General features: G+C 45.5%; 2 protein-coding genes across 6 annotated transcripts in view; one reads left to right on the plus strand and one right to left on the minus strand.

Moving 5' to 3' along the window:
* Positions 1-7,563, plus strand: part of Atp8a2 (ATPase phospholipid transporting 8A2) — a 641,036-nt gene extending 633,473 nt beyond the window's left edge. For all 5 annotated transcript variants that reach the window (XM_087199399.1, XM_087199396.1, XM_087199392.1 and 2 more), the window contains one exon: positions 1,620-7,563. In XM_087199399.1, coding sequence (XP_087055525.1) covers positions 1,620-1,717 — 98 coding nt within the window. In that variant the 3' untranslated portion in view covers positions 1,718-7,563. The remainder of the gene's footprint in view (positions 1-1,619) is intronic.
* A 4,843-nt stretch (positions 7,564-12,406) lies between these two features.
* Positions 12,407-20,415, minus strand: Shisa2 (shisa family member 2). Its single transcript, XM_004854825.4, has 2 exons — positions 19,129-20,415; positions 12,407-15,468 (listed from the first exon to the last, which is right to left on the minus strand). Exons 1-2 carry the CDS (start codon positions 19,460-19,462, stop codon positions 14,915-14,917), a joined length of 888 nt encoding a protein of 295 aa, XP_004854882.1. The 5' UTR covers positions 19,463-20,415; the 3' UTR covers positions 12,407-14,914.
* Positions 20,416-22,375: the final 1,960 nt, after the last annotated feature.

The following is a 22,375-nucleotide window of genomic DNA, read 5'->3' on the forward strand; positions in this document are numbered from 1 at the left end:
GTGTTTTGTTGGAAGTCCACGTAAGCAGGCCAAGGGAAGTCCCCTAGAGAAGACTCCTTCTCTGACCTCTCAGCTCCTATTGGGCTAGTTCTGCCTTCACGGAGAGACAGTTCTTCCCAGTTGGGGCCTCCAGGTGCCAGCTGTCCTCCCTGCTGCTCAGCCTCTGTGTCCTCAGTTGACCACAGGCCACCTCCACAGTCCTTGTCCCCGGGGTGGCCCACCTGAGCTTGAGCTTTCTTTGGTGGTGTCTGGTAGGCATGCCCTGTAGAAGGGCCAGGAAGCCACAGAGAAGAGTTAGCCAGCCAAGGGAGGGTGAGTCTGGCCAGTGTCTTCTCCATGGGAAGGAACAATTAGAAGAAAAGCCCTGCTTTGAGCTTGTGAGCACCAGATCTCTTCCAGAGCTGGCAGTGCAGTAAGGTGCGGGCCCACTGTCCCCACTCCTGGGTTTGCTTCCCAACTCTGCCACTCATTCAGCCTACGACCTTGTAGAAGTCACAAAAATACAGTATCTGAGCCTGTTTCCCCATCTGTAGCACATGTCTCAGAGGCTTGCCGAGAGGATTGAATGAGCTACCTGCAAGCAAAATGTAGAATAGTGCTTTGTACACACAGTACTTAGAGGGGGCTGGTGATGATTGACCTTATTGCCACGGTGTGAGCTGATTGTACGAACTGGTCTTCCCGTGACCACACCTCCAGCTCTTAAATTCTTTGTCTTTCTTTACATGGAAATAAACCCACTTCAGTTACTTATTACCAGTCCAAATTAGTCTAATTTAAAAACAGCAATGCTCCAAACATCATACGGATGCCAGCTGTGCCAGATTTCACTATTAACATTGTGGGTGTTTTCCTGATGCTTCATAAGTTAGTGGGTCAGCTTGCAGCATGAGGCAGGTGGAAGCATCATTTCCTCTTGATTGGCAGTGGGAAAACGGAGACAGGGACCAGTGACCTTCTGCCAGTGCTGCCCACACAAAGCTCAACTGCAGCCTCCCAGAAATAATAAACCCACCTGCTATGATGGGAATGCCCCCTCTAAAATTCATGTTGAAATATAATTGCCATTGTCACAGTGTTAAAAGATGAGGGGCTGAGGATTTAGCTCAGTGGTTCTGCTGCCTGCCTGCCAAGCGCAAGGTCCTGAGTTCAATCCCTGGTACAAAAAAAAAAAAAAAGAAAAAACGATGGGGAACTCAAAGAGGTGAGTAGGTCACGAGGGCTCTACACATGCTGCCACCAAGGGAGTACTCTAGTCATCTCAGGAGCCTGTTGCCACTCCACCATGTTACAATGCATAAAGACCCTCACGGTTTCAGCCCTTCAATCCTGGACTTCCCAGACTGCAGAACTATAAACCAAATAAATTTCACTGTTCATAATCTACTCAGTCTATAGTATTTGTTATGGCACCAGAAAACAGGCAAGGCCCTCCCTGAGCGCCTTGCCACCGCACCCCCACTGCCCAGGGGTCCCCTGTATGGTCACAGCTGTCTTCCTGTTAGACCCCTCCACCCAAGGCTACATGCAGTTCAGCTGTGATCGTCACTCAAAGTGCCTGGCCTTAAACCTAGAGTTCTTTGCCTCATCACCCACCTCCTCCTGTGTGTCTCTTGCAGATGGGTATGCCTTTTCCCAAGAAGAACATGGAGCTGTTACTCAGGAAGAAATAGTTCGAGCTTACGACACCACCAAAAAGAAGTCAAAGAAGAAATAAGATGCAACTTTTCCCAACTGGCCCAAGGGAGGAGATACTGTCTGTTGTATCCAGTGTTAGCACTTCTTTGTCAGAAGGGACTGGTGTCCACAGCCAGAACAACCCGAAAACACATTTCTGTGGCCTTAGCCAACCAGTTTGTTCGTTATATATTCCTTTGCAAGCCCTGAGCACAGACCGCAGGGAAAGCCATTTTTTTCCCTCCCAATTTGTCTTCAGCGCTTGGCCTAAACTTTTGTTTATGTTGTTATGAAGCATTCAGCTGTGCTCTGCGAGGTGTGAAATTAAAAACACTATGTTTCACCAATATTTAAACATCATTACTAGTTGTTCTGGGAGAAAGAGAAAGGGGTTTGATGTTGCATGAGAGATCTGTCCTGTGTAATTGGATTGGGGCACACTTACTTCCTGTTTGTTAACTCACAGATTAGTTCCAAGGGTCAGCAAGAAAACCTCACCTTAGGCAGGTTGCTTGCTTCCTTGCGTTCCTGTTTTGTTTGTATGAAGCGGCATAAACTTCTTGATTGCAGTGAAATCACAAAAATCTCTGTTTTGCTGGGGGTAAACTTGAGAACATTTCTTTGGACCTCTTAGCCACATTCCCAGGAAGGCCATTTAGCTGGTGCCCCATAGGGTCTCCTGCACCTTTCTAGGTGCCAGCTGGCTAATTGGTCCTGCCGCTATTGTCTGGGTGCCCCTCATCGTCAGTCCTTCTGTGTGTCTGGCCACTGGGCTTGGTGCATGCAGCTGGCGTGAAGCCCACCCTAAATTGCACTTTCCCTTGTTGCGCTGCAGATTCAGATATGGATGCCAGAAATCCCCTCCTCCATCACTCATTTAATTCTGTAACTAAAGAGGAGAAACATTGCTATTTTACACATATCCTAGACATTTACCCCTTTCTGACCAGGGATCCTGAGGGCCAGGGTGGTGGGAGGATCCCTCTGCCCTGCTTTGGCTAGGAGTACTCATCTCTCTCCCTGATCATTGGGTCTTAGAGCCACCTCAGAACCATGCTTGTTTCCTGGGGTGCTCAGAGCACATTCTAGAATTTCACTGCTGGGAAACAAATGAATTTATAACATGCTTGCAAGTGAAAGGAGATACCTGTCACTCTCTAGCTCTAGAATCAGGAGGCACAAACCCAGAGGGAGAGTAGAAGGCCTTGAGACTCTGAGGAAGATGACCACAGACGTCCTCAGAGGCAGTGCAGTGCGCCCAGGATTGGAGGCAGACACAGAGGACATTTCCGCCAAATCTTCCCAGTAGATAGTCTCACACAGAGGCCCGGACAGTTGAGATGATCGGCCACCTATGGACAAGACCTTGCCACACAGTTTTAGTGAAAAGAATTCCAAACATCTCAAGGAAATGCCCATTTTTAAAATACTTCTATCCTTTCCTTTATTTATCCAGTCAGCTTTGGCACAGGCTTCTCCTGAGTTCTGAGACAAGGAAGGGGAACACAGGTCACGGACTTCCCCACGTTCTGGACTGGACAGAACCCACAGGCAGGCATGGGAGAACCTGGAACCCTCAATAACTGACCCCTGGAGGTACGTCGCCTCCTCTTTGGTAACCCAACCAGATTTCTTGGTGATTTAAATACATCTGGGCAACTGTTACTGGTTAAAATGGCACAATTCCTTGAGGAATAGTGTGCTAACTTGGGAAATAAAACAATAGTGCACTCTGTTTCCTAACCCTTTGTTTTTGGAACATTCACAGCTTACTGGATGTTGAAATAACCTAGAATCCAATTTGCACTGACTTAAGCAAACTAATTCTCACTTGTGAGGTGACCAGGATGCAGAAAGGGCTGACAGAGCAGTTAACAGAGTGGCTCTGAAGGTTTTCTTCCCTTCCTCTCTAAGGCAAATAAAACATGTTTAAAAACTAGAGCACTCAGCGATTTGAATCCCTAAAGACTGCCATGCGGGGATGCGGACAGGAGATTAACACAGCAAAGCAAGGTGTAATTCTTTACTGCACGTGTAGAAAGGTAAGGGCCCATATACAGAGGAGAAAGGGAAATTAGAATTGAAAGTGCAATAGGCATCTTGACAATTTCTTTTCTTTCATCTGGGGACAAAGCTGATTTGGAAAGATTGAATGAAAACTCACTTATTCGTCAAACAGCCCTTTCTTGCACTTGAAGCCTTTCAAATCAGATTTGCGGAGGAAATGTGTTTGTGTTTAGAGGTAGTTTTTGTCTGTGTTTTTGCTTTTTATTTTATATTCTATGTTAAAGTACAGTTTGCATTTTCTGGGATTGAAGTACATTTTCCTCTTCTTTGTGAAGTAGACTAAACAATCAGCACAATAATGAGGTTTGTACACAAAAGAAAACATTTCTAGAAGGGATCCTTTCTATTTATTCTCTCATGTGATCAAGCTTTCTTATAGACCAATGACTACACTGGGTTTCTAGGCAAGGCAGCTGTCATGACGAGTGATGTATAATATTTGTCCCGGGCCAGCTAGGGGCTGTGTCATTTGTCCTATCTTGTAAATTGAGGTCAGAGTGTCACACACAACCCCTCCCCAGGGAGCAGAGTGGACTGGACTGGGTTGCATATCTGGTTGTCAGCTCAGTGGAAATGTCACATGGGACTTATCGTACTCCCACACAGTAAGTGACTCCCAGGCCAGAAGGTCAGACTCAGTCAGCACTTCAGTGCCTGCCGGTAGGCTGGACTGAGTTAGAAGAACCCACCCAGGCAAACCTTTAAGCTGTATGCAGACAGCTGGCTCCTGTTTGAGGCTGTCCTGTTCTGGCTGACTGCAAACAGGCAAGACAGGTCATTCTCTGAGCTTAGTTCTGAGCCCTGCCACGCTGACACCCATTCCCATCGGTGGCTATAGAAAACACATGGTGGAGGGAGAAAGGGACCGGGAGAAGCTACTTGTTTCTGCCCAGAAGTCTGTATAAACACGACTTGCTGCTCAGAGTGGGCTTTGTAATAATTTGGAGAGTGTAGCTGATGTGTCTGTCCTGTCTCAATGCAGAATATTCCAGGTTTCTTGACCAGCATTATTTTCTCTCATCTCCCAATGCATATGTATACACACAAAAACAAAAATGTGACTTACTTGAATCGGGGTACCACACAAAATCCAAGTTTTGGAGAAAAGGGATGGCATTTCTTTAACTTTGTAGAGAAATATCTTTAAAAAGTGTACTAGGATTCAGCAGAGCTTGGCTGAGAACTCTGTTGATAATTTCTCTTCCGCAACAAGGCTTCGGGTTTGCTATAGGGAGCTGGAAGCAAAAATCAGCCATAACTCATCAAGAAGTAGTGAATGATGAAAAGAAAAGCGAGTCTAGGCAGCTAATGTCTGAAAATGCATATGACCATTTAGAATACAGGCTTCAAGTTTGAATATTTAAAAAAATTATAGCCTATAATCTGTTTGTTATAAAAATGACCTCCCCACTTTTTTAGCCGTAAGAGAATTTTCTATCAGATATTCCTGTTCCTAAGGATGCATGTCTTAAACTGTAAGTTGAATATAATGTATGCAAAATTCTGCTGTAAGATAAGGTATTCTTTAGTTTTGAACCTGTGAAAGGACTACACCCATTTCAGTCAGGGTTTGGATTACTGCCCAGGGTCATCGTCGCAAAGTAACTCAAGGAGTGATTTAGCTTCAGCATTTGAAATGTAGCCTTCATCTCCTGGGATCCATAAAAAAAAAAAAATGTGCACAAGGAAGCTGGCTAAGCAGAGCCTAAAATAATAACTTGGCAAAGAAATGAGTTTATCAGGTGAAGTCAAAACATGGCATTCCCTGTTACACTCATTACTTTCTTCAAGCAAATGCTTAAATGAGCAAATAGAAGAATAAAGGAGATATTTAAAGGGCCCTCCTTTCAAAAAAAAATACGTCGGTCAGTTTTGTTGATGTTTTTTTTTTTTTTTTTTGGTACCGGGGATCGAACTCAGGTCCTTGCACTTGCGAGGCAGGCGGTGGAACCACTGAGCTAAATCCCCGACCCAGTTGATGGTTCTTCATTGGCTCTAGGCAGTTAGTTATCTGTCTCAGGATAGCCTAGGGGGACATTATTAACTCATATGAGCAATTTCTCCACTTGGAAGGGCAAGGAAGACGGAAGTGGTCCTAGAACTGAGCCCTAAAGACCCCATAGTGACACTATTCAGTATTCTTAAAAGGAATGGACTAGCGACACTCAACTTGGTGTATGTCCTTCATTTGTTCACTTTTTCTCAGCATCCCAAACTGTCCAACAGTCCACCTTTCCATGCCCACCCCCCTCTCCCAATGAGTATGAATGATTTCTTCAGTGGAAGAAAAAGGGTATGAAATCAACATGAATCTAAGCTGTCAGAAGCTACAAACACATGAGAGACAAGAAGGGCGTGCTCACCCATTACCTCATCCCAAGTATGATCCTCCATTGTCAACCTAGGACAAACACCTCCACACTGCCGAGAGAGAGAAGACGAAAGGGTGATTCTTTTTACACCCAGGCTGGCTTATTCTCCAATGACAGTCTCTCTCTCTAGCAGCCTCCAGATACGGTACCTACTCTACGTTTTCTCCCAGACATCGGACCAAGAAAAACATGCTCAAAAGATTAGCCCACAGGCCTTTCTTCTGACCTAGCTAAAGAAAGAAAAGGGAATTGTTTGTTTTAACAGAAACAAAATGTCAGGTGGTTATGATTTATGGAAGAAATAAGAAGAAGAAAGATGAAATAATAGCACTATCCAAATAACCCTGCCCAGGAAACTTAGGGATCAAGAGAGCTTATCAAGACCCAAGTACAGGTAACCTCCTCCATGCAGAAGGAAAAAGCCCGGAAGACAGAGAGACAAAGAGCAGATTGTCAGCCTACTTGCCAAGCAAATGGATACAGTAGTGTTCCTAGAAATAACTGGGTGTACAGTTGCAGGTGAATCAGTAAACAACAAATAACAGAAAAAGAAAACCTGTCCCGTTGTAAGAGTCTCCTTCCAACAAGATCCCTGCACCATACCTTATAAATATGTGTAATTGTTATGTTTTTTTAAAAAAGAGCCCCATTGGGTGGGGTGAGGGGGCTCTTGCTGGAAATGTGAAAACCCCTGGGTTTGATCCCCAGTACCACACACACACACACACACACACACATATACACACACACCAGTACTCATTTGGCTCATTTGGTTTCTCACTAAAACATAAATATAAAGTCGAAAACTGCTCCCTCTGCTCTCCTATTCCCTCTCCTGTTCCCTCTCCCGTGTTGCCAGTGATGGCCAAGTCTAGAGACAGGCCAGGCTGTTTCCGTGCGGGCCTCATTCTCCAGGGAAATCCAGGCAGCTACAGCAGGGCTGCCAGCTGCAGGGTGAGCCCATCGTTCTTGCATGCCTGCACATCATTACATTGCTGTGTTTGAATGGAGCGTCTTTGTGGTGTCTTTCTCATGCAAGGAGAGCCATGTGCTCTCCTATCCACTGTCACATCTGTGCTAGAATTGCCTAAATATTGTTTGGGATGGGGAGGTTTCAATCTGGTTATGCAGAGGGAACAGGCTGCAGGGGCATGGTTAATTGGCTCCCAGCAGAGCAGTGAGCGCTTCCAAGGCTGGTGGGGTTTTTTGTTCCCTCCCTCTAGAAGTGTAACCATTTTCCCGACCTATTAATGTCCTCTGGTTGTTAACTTAGAGCAGCACATAGAAGTGGAGCTACGTTCCCTCCTGCAGTGAATACAAATGAAGGACATCTCCTTGTATGTTTAAAGGTGTTTGGAGAATTTAGTGATTTGTGGCTTTGATCAATCCTGTCAACTGGTATATGTCTGCACAAACCTGTTTCAAATAAATCTTTTATTAAGGTAAATGATTGGACTGTGTTTTACTTTGGAATTTCCTTTTCCACCTAATAAGCAGTTACTGCCGTAGGGACTTGGGACTGTCACACAGGGTTTTGTCAGCAGGTATAGAGCTCCAGAGCTGAGGGCCGGGTAGCACTGGGCACTGGCAGGGGTCCGATTTGCTGGTGAACTGGAGCTCTGCGCTCCTGTGCCAGGACTGTCCATGAGGAGAGGGTCTAGGAGGTCACACCGAGTTTGGCTATGCCCAGTCAAAGGAAAGAATTGTGTGCAGACTCTTCCCTCGGTCACTTCCCTCATCCTGGTGCAAGTCAGTATCTGTGTGGACCAAGATGGGGCAGTACAGACTCCTTCACCAGGCATGAAAGCATGACATGAAGCAGTTATTTTACCCTCTTTCTTCAGTGCTAGTTATTGCACCTAGGGCTTCGCGTGGAGTAGGCAAGTGACACCCCAGCCTTAAATTATTAAAGAAAGAAAGGCTATCTCTGTCCACTTTCTGTATTTCTGTATGTCTATAAATACAGATCGAGCATCCCTAATGCAAAAATCCAAACTGTTCCAAAATCCAGAACTTTTTCAGTACCAACATGATGCCACAAGTGGAAAATCCCACACTGTGAAACTATATTTCATGCATGAAGTTAGTAAAATATTGTATAAAACTATCCTTAGGAATAAGTATAAATGCATTTGGTATTTAGACTTGGGTCCCATCACCAGGTAACTCATTATGTACAAAGTTCTCAAATCTGAAAAGATCTGAAATGTGATATATTTCTGGTCCCAAGCATTTCAGGTAAGGGATATTCAACCTATATTACCAAAGGAGTCAAATCCATTCACCTATCAAAGCTATGAGCATCAAATACATATAGTCCAAGCCAGGTGTGGCAGTGTATGTCTATAATCTCAGCACTCTGGGAGGCTGAGCCAGGAAGATGCCAAGTTTGAGCCCACCCTGGGCAGCTTGGCAAATTAGGAAGACTCTGCCTCAAAACTAAATTTTAAAAGATGTGGGGCGGGGGGGGTTGCTGGGGATACAGATCAGTGTGAAGTCCTTAGGTTCAATCCCCAAGACCAAAAACAAAAGCAAAGCACATCTAGTCCAGCTCACAAACATTAGGCTTTCATATATTAAAAGTAGGCTACATGTCCAAAGACACTTTTTAATATTCTTGAAGATTGGCCTCAATACTTTGTCTTCAGCCACAATTAACTGCACTTGAGATTCCCAAGTGATAAGGTATGCTTTTGTTTGTTTGTCTTGTGTTTTGTTTTTGTGCTACTGAGAATTGGACCCACAGCCTTTGCATTGAATTACACCCCCAGTGGTTTTGTATGTTTTATTTTTTGAGACAGGTTAGCCCTATGTTGCCCAAGCTGGGCTCAAGCTTGCCATCCTCCTGCCTCAGCCTCCCAGAGTGCTGGGATTATAGACATAAGCCACCATACCTGGCTTCAGAGTGATAGATATTTAAAGGCAGGGTGCATAGGCTATGCTCAGAGCCACAGCCTTGACCTGAGCCTTGAATTGGAATGTTCTGTCCAGGTAATTTCTAGATCATTGTTATTAGTGCTACTTACAAAATGTAGTGCTGCTAGTATTTCTCCAACACACACTCCAAAAAACAAATGCTTTCTGATTTGAAATTCTAAATTAATTGTAGACAAAAGCTTCCTGGGTTTTCCTCAATTTTCCCAACAGTTGGTGTGCATACATTAAACTCTGTGTGATTAAAAGCTTTTCTGCTGGGGGAGGTGGTGTAGCTCAGGGGTGGAACCTGCCGTGCAACAGACCCTTGGAGATCCCAGCACTGCAAAGAATAAAAACGCTTCTGCTGACATAACCCATCTGCTGACCCAACCCTCTGAGAGTTGGCCCCAGTACTTTCTAAATGCCCCTGAATTGAGGGAGTGACCAGTACGCCCATCTTGAAAACTTTGGTAATCAAAGAAAGGCCTGTGACCTGGCCTATACAATGCCCACTGATACTCGATGCTATGTTTACATAAGTGCAGTATTGCTTTAGCCTAGGGGACCCTTCTTTTGAAATTCTTAATATTCTAATTCCCAAATATTTTTCTATCCCCACAAATATTAGTGGTGAGTATACTGTATGCAGGCAGGTACTAGAGGCCAAGGAGTCATTTAGGCATGGCAAAGTCTTGATTTCTACCATCAAAGACTATACTATCTAATGGGGACATATACAGAAGTAGATATGCTATCAAGCCCATTGGTGTAAGGACATGAGCTAGTGCTATGGGAATGAGAATAAAGAGGAATAATGTCAAGTACACATGAAAGAACCGGAGGCAAGGCTGACTGCCATCGATGCTGCTTCTCATTCCGGTACTCTGAGGGTTGGTGGATAACAACATGGAAACCAAGTCTGTGAGTCGGCTTTCTGTCACTGGAACAAAGAGCTGAGGCAATCAACTTATAGAGAGGAAATGTCTGCTTTGGTATGCAGTTTCAGAGACTTCAGTCTATGTAGTAAGTCTGGTTGCTTTTGGGACTATGACAAAGCCATACATCATGGCGGGGAGCACATGGCAAAGCCAACCATTCCACCTCATAACCTCATGCCAGAGCACAAGAAACAGGAAGAGGAAGGGCTGGGGACCCAATATGCCTTTGGAGGGCACGTCCTCAGTAACCTATCACCCTTCCACTAGGCCCTAGCTCTTAAAGTTTCTACCACCTCGGAACAGCACCAAGCATCTCTTGCTGTTTCAGTTCAAAAACTTATTTAACCAACTGTTTTGAGAGAGGCTTGCAGTTTTGTCATGGGCTCAAAGGATTCTCCTGCCTCAGTCTCCAAAATAGCTGAGACTATAGAACATGTCAACACACATGGTTCAAACCAATTTCTTATACAGAAATGGGGGTGATGACGGCCATGTCTACTCGGGTAAATATACCTACTTCCTATGACAACAGTTCCCTTCCTGAAATCCCATTTGAGAGAACTGAGCACTTACACTCACCAGGAGGCAGGTTAAAAAATGTTCCTGACAGCACAAAACTGAGAAGAACCCACATGCCCACGAACAGTATAGCAGATAATCAGTATGTCTCTTATAATGGGATGCTACACATTAATGAAAAGAACAAGCTACTATCCACCCCACAATAGCCATAATGTGGAGTGAAAGCCAGATGAGAGTCCACACTGTGTAAAGACACTGTGTGAAGTTCAAAGCCAGGGGAACAAATCTATGCCAGTGGAGCACTTACCTTCCAAGGGAGCTTTCAACTGGATTTTTCCTATCTCTTGATCAGAGTGATGTTTTCTCAAGCTAAACATTATGTATAGTTGTAATGAATTGAGTAGAAAAATAAAATGATTCAGTGTACGTCAAAAAGTAAAATTAAAATTACCTGATAAGGTATAAAGTATGGTCAAAATATATGAATGTTGAATTTTTAGAAACTTTATTACGGTGAAATACTCTCCTTCACTTCAGACTCTTATCCTATCGCTTCTGTCACTTTCGGAACCAGCTCTGAAAGTCCTTTTTTGTCTCTTTATGAAGTATCATCAAAAGTAGACTGATGCTTCCGCCAAGTCCCACCCAGTGGGAAGGTAGGCTCATAAACACACCATTCTGTCTTCTCATCAATTTCACTCATCGGCTCTGGTGCCGCGTCACTCCCAGCAGGTGGCGAGGACTGAGGAAAGGTCTTCTTCCGTGTGTGCGTACTGCATTCCTCCTTGTAAAATGTGGGCTTCTCCATGTAAACCTAAAAGATGCTCCGGAAGTTGAGCCCAAAATTAGGCGTCCCTGTGGCCAGGCCCAGCCAGTACTCAGGTCTCCCTGCCCCTTCTCCCATATGCCCCAGGAAGTGGCACACTGGTATGTTTTTAATGCCAATGCCACCATCCGCTCTATGCCTTGAGACTCCTCTGCTCAAGACAAGAACCCTGTGACATCATGCAGCTTCCTCCCAGGCTTTGAGCACTCTCTTACTCAAAAAGAAAGAGAAATAAGCACCACGGGGAAGTGACCATGCTTCCTCAAATTCTAGAAGTTTCACTGAGCCATTGCTGCCAAGACGTTTTTTACTTAGCAGCAATTCAGTTGAGTCCTGTGGGCCGCCAGGAGCCCAGGATACTTGTATTCTGCTCAGTTTTTCTGGCTGCCATCGTCACCCTTTGTTCTCAGATTCTCACATGCTCTCCCATGCACAGACCACAGACATCTGCCCTGGAGATGGCAGTAAGACACATTTTGCACATTTTAATGACACCATTCTGAGAACCTCTTATTCCAAATTCTTTCCCATCTTATCCTTGACTACCATAATCAGACTTTCTCTGAGTTCAGTCCATTTGTGACCATCTACCCTGGCTGTCATCATGAATCAAGTTCTAACTTTCCTGGTTCTACCACTAAGCTACACTCCCAGACTGATACTGCTATACTTTAACTTCTTCCTGCAACGGCAGAACTTGTGGAAATGGGTAATTTCCACTCTTCAGTAAGCACAAAGAGCTAGTTAGTTTCTTCTTCCTTGCAATGAAAGGCCTAATTTTCTCTCCTAAAAATAGAGACTACCCGAGAACCACCATGAACCAACACAGTTTAAATACTGCAGAAAATGTACAACAGCAAACTACTTTTTTATCTGTAAATGCTGTTTTTTCAATACACTGTAAAATATTTCTACTGAGTGCTAATTACACATTATAGGATCAGTTTTTTGTATTTTATGAGAAGGAAAGTGTACTTAAACCAGGTATTTGACCTTCTATTTTACCAGATTTCTCCAGTTCTTATCAAAACACAAAAGTTTATCAGTTGTTTGTAATGATGTTATATGTTTGGAAAAACCAAACAGTATTCAACGTGGTAAATTTCATTTTATTAAAATGCACTTTTACTTTAATTGTGGCACTTTTAATTACCATGTAGCAAAAGGAGGAAAAAGTAGATATTTTCAAGCAAGAGAAGCAAGCACTCCCTGTTTTGCAAAGGCTGCCAAGAACAGCACAGAAGTGACACCTGCATGGGAAGGAGCTGGCACAGATGAGGGCCTGGCCACTGAGAGCCCACAGGCCAAGTCCACCTCACTGCTTGGTTCTGTACAGACCTAGAGCTTCCGGTGGGTTTTACCTTTTGAAATGGTTGGGGGAAAGTTTGGGGGGTTTGGGAAGGGGGGGTTGGTACTGGGGATCAAACTCAGGACCTTGTACTTGTGAGGTAGGTGACGGCACCACTGAGCTAAATCCCTGGCCCAAAGTTTAAAAAATAATACTTTGTGACATAGGAAAATTTTGTGAAATTCAAATTTCAGTGTTATTGGAACGTAGGCATCCCCCATTGTTTATGGATCATCGAGCTGCTTCTGTGCTACCTGTGTAGCTGAATAGTTGCTAAAAGCCCAACATTTACTCTCTGAGGCTTTACTGAAAAAGACTGCCAAGCCCTGGGATACATGATTTCTAAGGTCCCTTTCAATTCAAAGGTGCTAGGAATTTGACTTCCTTGGGTAAGTAGGACTCCTCCATTGAAACCGTATAGAGAATACATTAGCTTGATGATATCATGATAGCAAAAGAACTGTCTCTTTTGTGTTGTCCACATTTTCCACAGAATAAAAAATAATACTCATTGGCTCAGAGAACACATATTTAAACTTCCTAGACCGCTTTCTGCAGTGCTCTTGGCCCTAGAGTGCAGTATTTATGATTTTTAATAATTGTGTTCTATCAATAGATCTACTTGACCATCTGAAAAAATTAACAAATACATCAGAATTTTTTAAAAACCCACTCCCCTAGGAATTCATACCGTAAAATATTTATTAAAAAGTAAAATGATTTTCTCCTACCTTTGGTTATTAAACATTTTTGATTATCTTCATTGATACCATTTTCCAACAATGGTTTAATATTATTCAGTCATGAGACAGATGATAGATGATAGAAGAACAGGTGACAGACATAGATATAAATGTGTGAAAGACCATATCTTACAACAATTTGTTTTAATTATAAATCTTGCTTTTGCTAGCAATTAGAAATTTACTTGCACACACTTAAACATTTTCTGTAATGCACAAATAAATTCACTTGAATTTGGTAATCCAGAGCATTGGTAATGAATACAGAGCTTGTTGAGGTCAGAAAGAAAAAAAATGAGCTATTGGAAAGGAAAGCCAATATCCCTTTGAAATACTTTTCTCTTGACTTAATAGTCACTACTGCCTGAAAAATGAGTCATTTTGATAATGAGAGTATTAAAAAAACATAATTTACAAAGTAATTCATGCCTGAGGTTTAAATTTCACCCCGTGTCTCAGTTTACGGCTGAGGAGCTATACTAAGTATCTTTATAACACATTTCTTTGAACTTTTATACTTAAAACAAGTGTCTTATCAGATCTAGGTAGAAATACTTTTCTTCATTTATAACTACAGTAATTAACTGCCCTTGGCACTATAATGGACAAGGGATCTGAAAACCAAACAGAACAAAATGCCAAGTCATATCACATGGCAAAATTATTGGTAACTCAGAGAAGTAGCAGGTGATAGTTTATGATTTCATTGTAAAAAATCTGATTACTTCTCAGATGTCACTGTAAAGCCAGAATATTACAATACCATCAAGTTTGATTACTATACCACCCACTACTTCAAGATTAAAATAATGCCAGAGTCCTGAAATGTCCACCTTCACTAACTGTATAATTTCTTTCAGTCTCTTTTAATGTAGAAAATCATTTTGTAATAAGATCTCTACACAAGGTTAAAAAAAAGCACAAAATAGGCCCCCCAAAAGCACAAAAATAGACTATATATATATCTTTTTACAGCAAAACTAAGATGTGCCTGTGGAATACTGAGATTCATGCCTAATCTCACAGAGTTCGAACAGGTTTCTTTTTATAATTGTATTATTTACATCTTCCCTTCAACCTTATTGTGCTAATTTTAAAAAAGAAAAAGTGGCCCAGGAAAAAGGGAGTTAACAGGTATTTCCACTCTTGTATAATTAAAAACAAAAAAATAATAATGATATAATAAAATCCCTTAATCTATCAGTTTAAAAAATTCTGACAACCACAACGCAAGGGCGCTTAAGGGCTCAAGCAGCTGCCACCTACTCAATAACAATACAGGCAGCAACTCCTGTGGATATTGTTTTGCATCATGAATCAGTGATACACTGAATGAAACATACCCAGAAATGCTAATTCAGAGATGTTTTCACACAGTTTAGGGGCAAATGAAGTCATACAAAAGAATCGTGCCATGAATACCACCAACAGGTGGGAAATTCCACCTCAGAAATCCAGCCCAGTTCTCTCCAGTCTCGTGAAGGAAGCAGCAGGTGGCCTGTGAGCTATACCGTCACTGCAGGATACATCTTCTGATCACTGTTGGTGTGTGGGAAGGAGCCCTGGATCTGTCTGTAGCCAGGCTGCAGGCCGTCCATGAAAGGGGGCACTGGTGTCATGGGCACAGAGTCGTGCTGTACTGTGTATCCTACGTAAGGTGGATGCAGGTACTGCCCTTGATGAGGCACAATCTGGGTGGCCTGCTGACAGTTCAGCACGGAGAAATTTGTGGGCATGTTGACATACACGTTGTTCATGGTTCCCTCGGGCAAACAACAGTTGGTCTGTGATCTTGTTGGGGGTGCCCGGGCTCCCGAGTTGGCACTGGAGCTGGAACTGGCAGCCGTGCTGGACTGGCGGGAAGATGAGCCCCTGGAGGTGCTGGCACTGGGGATCATGGGGATGGTCTCCATCAAGCGGTTCCCTCCCGGGGCTCGGCTCTGCTGGGGCTCCTGCTTCGGCCGGAGGCATCTGCAACAACAGGCCGCCACGAGGGATCCCAAGATGATAAAGGCAACAAACACGGAGCCAACGATGAGGAATGGCACGTAGATGGGGACTGGAGAGAAGGCCAGAAACACGTTATGATTTACTCTAAGAATGCAGGAATAAAAAAACAAACAGTGACTGGCAGTGCTAATGGGTAAAGGAGAGCACTGAGACCCAGAATCACAGGATTAGGCTGGGCTGGCTGTTCATGTTAACAATGCCTAACTTGACCAGGGATTTAGCTCAGTGGTGCTGCCACCTGCCTCTCAAGCACGAGGTCCCAAGTTCAATCGCTGGTACAAAGAAAAAAAAAGCCTTTAACAATGCCTAACTTGAGCTAGGCTTTATTGATTGCTTGGGAAAGGGTCAAGACCCTATAGGTGTGGCAGGTCAGCCCAAGGAAGCCAAACTGCTAATATTTACCATTACATTCACCTACTGCAATGTCAGAGGCAAATATAAGAGTTTTGGCAAAATATGGGGTTATTGTGTTAAAACTGGTATGGTTCTAAACCTTCCTACAATAATTGAACTGCCCTAGCAGATAGTTACAGGATCTGCAGAGTAACAGGGAATTTAAGTTGCTTAGATTTTTTTTTCAGTAAGTCTTTTACATTCCTTGAAAATTTCTCTCTTCTCATTTATAAGCAAGTTCTTTTTTAATGGGCAGATAAATCAATAATTTAACTGAGACTCTGAGATGCCATAATTTTCTAAAAGGGTATAAGGCATAGGAGATCAAGGAAGGGGAAAAAAATTTAAAAACCTCCACAAATCTAAAAAGTTGGTATAGAATTTGAGAGTAGAATAATGGTTTTCAGAGCCTGGGAGTAGCAGGGAAGTAGACATAGGAAGTCACTGGGTATAAAGTTACAACTAGCTAGGAGCAATAAGTTCTGGTGTCCAACGGCTCAGTAAGGTGAGTACAGTTAAGAATATACTCACTTTAAAGAAATGATACAATTTTAAGGTAATAGATATGCTAATTACCCTGCATTGATCATTACCCAATTGATATATTCATCAAACCATCACATCATCATCTGTAAATATGTGTAATTACTGTGTATCTGTCAAAAAATAAATGCACAAGCAAAAACTCAGTGATGGGAAGGTATATTGAGAACAAGTGTCAGGAGTGACAGGATACTTGTTCCGTGGAGTGGCCTGCAAGAACCAAGAGGGCATGTAGGGAAGATCTGGGTGACTGGCAGTGAGGGTATGCCCGAAGTTTTGTGAACAGAACTACACAGGGAAGTCTGCAGTGTAGAAAGCCATGATCATCATATTGAGCAAGCAGGGTTTGTTCTGAAAAATAAAACCATAAAATGCAAATATAAAAACCTTATAGGAACACCAGTAGTGAACTCCATTTTTAAATTATTTTCTTAAAAGGCTCTGGGAGCCACTGGGATGTTACTACAAAGCTTTAGAATACAGACATGGGCCTTTGGGGTAGAGGTAAGCAAGGGGAGCCTGCAGAAAGCCTGAGTCACTGTTATGAAATTCCACCACATGTTAAAAACCTGTCCTGCGTTTTGGTGTGTTCTGTATTTCCCTGATTTTTTTCTTGGTATTAAAGATTGAACGCAAGCTTTGGGCATGCTAAGCAAGCACACAACCACTAAGCTCCAGCCAGCCCTCCCTGACTATTTGATTGGCAAATACATGAGGATAGGACTCACTGGTCCTGCTGGCACAGTGGCAGCACACAGTCAGATGGGATAGCCTTTTAGGAAGGAGCCCATCCGACCCTTTGAGATTAGAGTTGCAGATACTGACTGTCCTGTAGAGCCATGTGCTTTCTTAATTATGGTCCTTTGACTGTGTCCCTGGAGTGCAGATTTTTAGAATCCCAGAGAAATGATGCCTTGTAAGTGAACCGTTCTTTAGAGGTATATACTTAACCAAAGGTTGGCAGCAGAAGACCATCCTGAGCTTTGCTGCTGAACACAGCCAGTTCTCTCTCTCTATATATATATAGTGCCCTGTTGGCAGGTAGAACCTGCTGCAGTCCACAGAACTGCTGGCCCCGCACCATCCTTATTCTAATTATCCTATTTCTACAGGCTAACTAGGGCAGACTGGAGCCATGGGTGCGTGCTTTTTTCCTACACATGCTATAAATAGTTCAATCTCTAAATTCAGATATCAGCCCCAGATTTGTAATTAAGAGGTAAACAAACGATAGTAAGAAAAAAATGTTTTATCCCTAACACTACAGCAAAAACTAGCTGACAGCAGTCTCAGTCTGCATAATGAGTACAGGGAAGAAATTACTGTTCTCTTTCCAGGATTTTTAATTGGAAGTGTAAATAACTACACAGGGGTAAAGAATGCTGTGCAACTATAAGCCCCACCCCCAGCCCACAGGCTTAATTAGGCATGTTGTCCTTCACTGTAGAAGCCATCTGAAAGGATTTTTTTAAGGGAAAAGATTTAAATGCAGAATGAAGATGGCACCCACAAACAACACAAGCGTCATAAGTGTGCTGCCTACTGATTTGTCCAAAGCCATCCCAACTTTTTAGAGATCGTTAATGAGCCCAACTTAACAGACACCTTAATGTAGCAGTTTGGGCTCTGGTTGATTTTTTCAGGCTTTATTCAGAGCCCACACACTCTGCAAGGCTGAGTGTGCATTTTAAGATGGCACCTTTACTAAAATTCCAGAGTTCTCTTCTCCCAGATTCAAAGCAGCCCGGGACAATGGGAATAGCATGTTAATAAAACGCTTGACTGCAAAGAAAATAGCACTGGAAAGTGCTGACTCTTACCAGGCCCCAGAGACAGTTCTATAAACACAGAAACCACAAGATGCCTGCACTCAAACAGCTCCAAGCCTGGGCTCAAGGTGCTGGTAAAAAGTTATCTACTTAACTAACAGTGGCACAGAAAAGAGGAGAAGCCCCCTCTGGGACAGGCTTGCATTTTACCTCTACCTCTCCCAATCCCCTAAACACACACACACACACACACACACACACACACACACACACACACACACACGGTGTAGACTTTCCAGTGGATGCAGTCTGGGAAGGCTTTGAAGAGTGGAGGAAGTACAACCTAGCAATTGTTCTTCACAAGTTTATTTTTCAACTGTAGCTTGCACACTTTAAAAAATATGCAATAAAAAAAATCAAAGCCACAAAGAGAAAGGTTGGGCACAGCTCCGATGTCACACTTATTAAGTCTAACCTGGTGAGAGGCAGCCCACGTGGCCAGGAGGGGTTGAATCTCTAGGGGCTTGGTAAAGTCCATTACCGGAAAGCCCCTCAGGAGCTGCCTGCCTTCTGATGAACGTTCAAGGAAGTGTCCGTGTCAGGCTGTCTCAGAACTGGGCGCTAGCCATGTCTTTGGGTATCCTCAAGAAGTTAAGTGGAGGCATGGGACATAGCAGGGGCACAAGGTGCTAAACAGAAAGAATCTGGGAGCTGTCTGTGGCCCACACTGCCTTAGGTGTGTGATTTTTCTTTGGAAAATCCAAGCCATGCCACCCTTTAGCTGTCAGATGGGGAAACTGAGGCCCTGGTTGGCGAACTGGTACGCCACTTCGCACAAATTGGTGGGTGAGAAAGAACACAGGTTCCGCCTCCTGGCTGGAGGCCCTTTCCTGAGATCTCAATGCTCCCAAGTCCGCCCCCCCCCCCGCCCGGTCTCCCAGGTCCGTGCAGCCCAAACAAAGCCAACGTCCTCCCCTTTCGCGCTGCGTCCGGGGCCGCCCTACCTGCCGAGCCATCAGGGCCGTCTTTGTCCGCCCGGCCAGGCTCGCTCGCGCCCTGCTGGTGGTCGTTGTCGCAGCCGCCTTGGTCCAGGCGCGCCTCGGCGCTGGAGCAGCAGTAGCGCAACGCGCAGCTGCCGCAGCAGATGGTGGCGTCGCCGCCGTCGAAGCGCTCCGGGCACTGGAAGCCGATGCGCCAGACGCCCTGCGCGTCAAGCCAGCCGTGGCAGTACTCGCCGCTGGCCCGTGCCCCCGCCGCCAGCACGGCAGCTAGCAGCAGCGGCAGGAGCAAAGCGGCGGCGCGGGCAGAGGCGGGGGGCGCGCGGTGTGCGCCCCACATGGCACCACGCTGGGCTCGGGCGAGGCGTCTCCAGAAGACGCAGAGTGGTCTGGGCGACCCAGGGGCCTCTTCGATGACTGTCCTTTGCGCGGCGCTTTCCCCACGGGACACTCCCTTCTGCCAAGGCAGAGCCGCGGACGCCCGGCAGCAGGGTCCGGGGCTCCTAAGTCATCCCCTTCCTCTGCCTGGTGGCTCCGTCCCCGGTAGAGGGTGCCTTGGCAGAGCAGTCTCGGACAGACCTCTCTCGGAACGCAAGGTCAAAGGGCGTCTCGGGCTGCGGTCCCGCAAGCCCTGGAGTCTTCACCCGCGCTGGGACCCGGCCCGCGCATCCCCGAGGGGACGCTCGCTAGAGCCAGTGACCACTGGTCGGACCGCTGCCGATAGCTGCAGGAGGGGTTCGGCCTCCGGGTCCCGCGCGCGTGGGGCGGTCTCCCCTCCTTTATTCTGCTCTCCAACGGCGAGAAGCAGCGCGGCAGGCGGGCAGAGCGCGCAGGACTCCCGGCAGCAAGTGCAGCGGGCAGCCGAGCTCAAGCGCTGGGGCTCCCAGCTGGGTCCCCATGGCTCCCGCCGCGCTCACGGGCGGCCCTTGGGGTGCAGCGGCCAAGTTCCGCTCCGCGGGGCCGGCAGTCACTCCTCCAGCGCACGCCGCCCGGGGAGGTCCAGGGCGCAGGCGAGGGTCCCAGGAGCCCGCCGGGCTAGCAGCGGCCGCGATCGCTGCTGGGCGCGGGTCTAGGAGGGCAGCCCGGGTCCCTGGCTGCAGGCGGTCCCACCGTCCCCTCTCTCCGTTGCTGGTGCGCCCTCGGGAGGTGCACACCACTGGGAGCCTCCCACGTAAGTTTCAGTCCTCAGGGCTACGGGCGGCAACCGCCCTCACTCTCGCCTCACCGGGTGCCGGACCAGCTCGGACTCCGCCCGCTCGGCGCGGCCGCTGCGCTCTTAAAAACCGGCGCCCCGGCGCGCATGCGTGCTGCGACGCCTCGCCTCCACCGGTACTCCCCGGGGCGCCCTGCAGCCCTGCTTTCCAGTACACCGGGAGGTGTGGCCTGGGCAGGCAGCCGCCGGCGCGGAGAGGCGCTGGCGGAAACATTTAACCAATCCAGGCCTTACCAGCACAATAACAGTCATGGTAACAGATGCAAACTAAACTAGGTTTGGTTCTCGAAACTTCCCAAAGGGTTATAATGGATTTCCATTTCACAGAGGAAGTCTCTAGCTCCCAGCCACTGGAGTCCTGGCCGCCGTGGGTCCCAGACCAGGAGAGGAAGAACTCAGAGGCTGGGGCAGCGCTTGCCACACCTGCGCTGGTGGGCTGAAGCTTTGGCCACATGGCCGGATGGGGCGAGGTCAGTAGGGCATCCCGAATTTCACCACTGTCTGACTGATTGGTGTCACTTGAGCTTTTCTTGTAGTTGGGTGGGGCGATTTGTCGGATTCTAGCAGTGTGATGCCTCCTCCAACATTTAGCCTCCGTGGCTTTGCCGCGGTCAGAACCATACTGATATTCATACACTTCAGCAGTTCAGCTTTGGTGAAGGAGAAATTAATAGCTGCTCTCTTGTGGAAGCTGAAAGAACAGGTGCTCGTGCTATTAAAGCAGCAGCGATTATTTTTAAAGGAGCTAGTGCCTCTTCCCACGGGACCAGAGGCAGTGGATCCGAATTCTAAGCCCAGCCCTACCAGAAAGAATCACTCCATGTTGCTGTTGCTGATCTATTTCTTCATCTAAAAAGTGGAGCATAGGACATTGATGAGTACTAAGGTCCCTTCCAACTCCACAACCATAGAGCCCAAAGCAGTGTTACGCACAGCAAAGAAACTCTGGCTCAGAGTTAGTGTCTAGTGTTTACAAATCCAAAAGTTTTGAATATATTTCTTTCCCCAGTGCAATTGCCTAAGTACTACAGTTACCTTTGAGAAAGAAAAAAGAAAAGATTCAGAGTATACAGAGTATGCTCTGGTAGTTTTGGATCCCAGGATACAGAACTTTCATTCAATAGCTGTGGGTCTACTCTTAGAATATAGTAAGATCAGGACTCTCTATTTTTTCTTATAGTAATTCAAGCCAGTCCTCTGTTTACCATCAGGAGCTGGGGATGGTGGCAGCTGGCATCCCAGTATTCTGGGGCAGGGGAGGGGGAGCTCAGGCAAGAGCACCGAAAATGCGACCCCAGTCTGAACAAGTTAGTGAGACCCTGTCTCAGTAAAGGGGGGGGGCGTGGCTCAATGAAAAGGTCCTGGGTTCAATCTCTAGTACAAAAAAAATGATCCCCCCCAAAAACTACACAACACCCACACACAAACACATACACACACAGTGAGTACTTAGTGGGAAGTCTCCAGCATTATTCTTCCACTTGTCCTCAGCAAAATCAAATCAGTACTGCAATAGCTGGGAATGTAGCTCAGCAGTAGAGCAATTGCCTAGAATCACAAGGCCCCGAGTTTGAGTCCTAGCCCTGCAAAGAAAAAAGCAACTCTACCCTGCTTCCACCTCCCTAATAAGTGCCTCATTCTTTCCACTTTACCTGTCTCCAAGTATTGCATTTTATTTCCTTTCAGGATTTTTGTTTGTTTGTTTGTTTGTTTTGGTACTGGGGATCGAACTCAGGACCTTGCGCTTGCAAGGCAGGCGGCAGAACCACTGAGCTAAATCTCCAGCCCTGTTTTGTATTTTTAACTATATAAATGTATGTATTTTAAATGCACCTTTCACCAACTTTTCTTAAGCTAATAAATTAACAAAATATCAACATCAATGAATAAGTCATTCTCTAAATACACGCTAAGCACTGACAGTGTATTGTGTTCTGTGTTCAGTACTGGGGACTCACCAAGCAAGCCAGACATTATGGCCATTTCTTTCAAACAGCACTAGGAAGTCAAAAAACAAAGACGATATAAGCCTAATACAAG

The sequence above is a fragment of the Heterocephalus glaber genome, unplaced genomic scaffold (genome assembly GCF_053883595.1).
Source record: "Heterocephalus glaber isolate CG9 unplaced genomic scaffold, H.glaber_assembly_v1.0 deba00001719, whole genome shotgun sequence".
NCBI lineage: Eukaryota > Metazoa > Chordata > Mammalia > Rodentia > Bathyergidae > Heterocephalus > Heterocephalus glaber.

Excerpts from the sequence above, each read along its gene's own strand:
- Shisa2 (XM_004854825.4), bottom strand. The coding sequence starts at position 19,462 with ATGTGGGGCGCACACCGCGCGCCCCCCGCCTCTGCCCGCGCCGCCGCT. Across the intron at positions 15,469-19,128 it reads CGGCCCTGATGGCTCGGCAG|TCCCCATCTACGTGCCATTC; the intron begins GTAGGGCGGCCC and ends CCTTCTCTCCAG.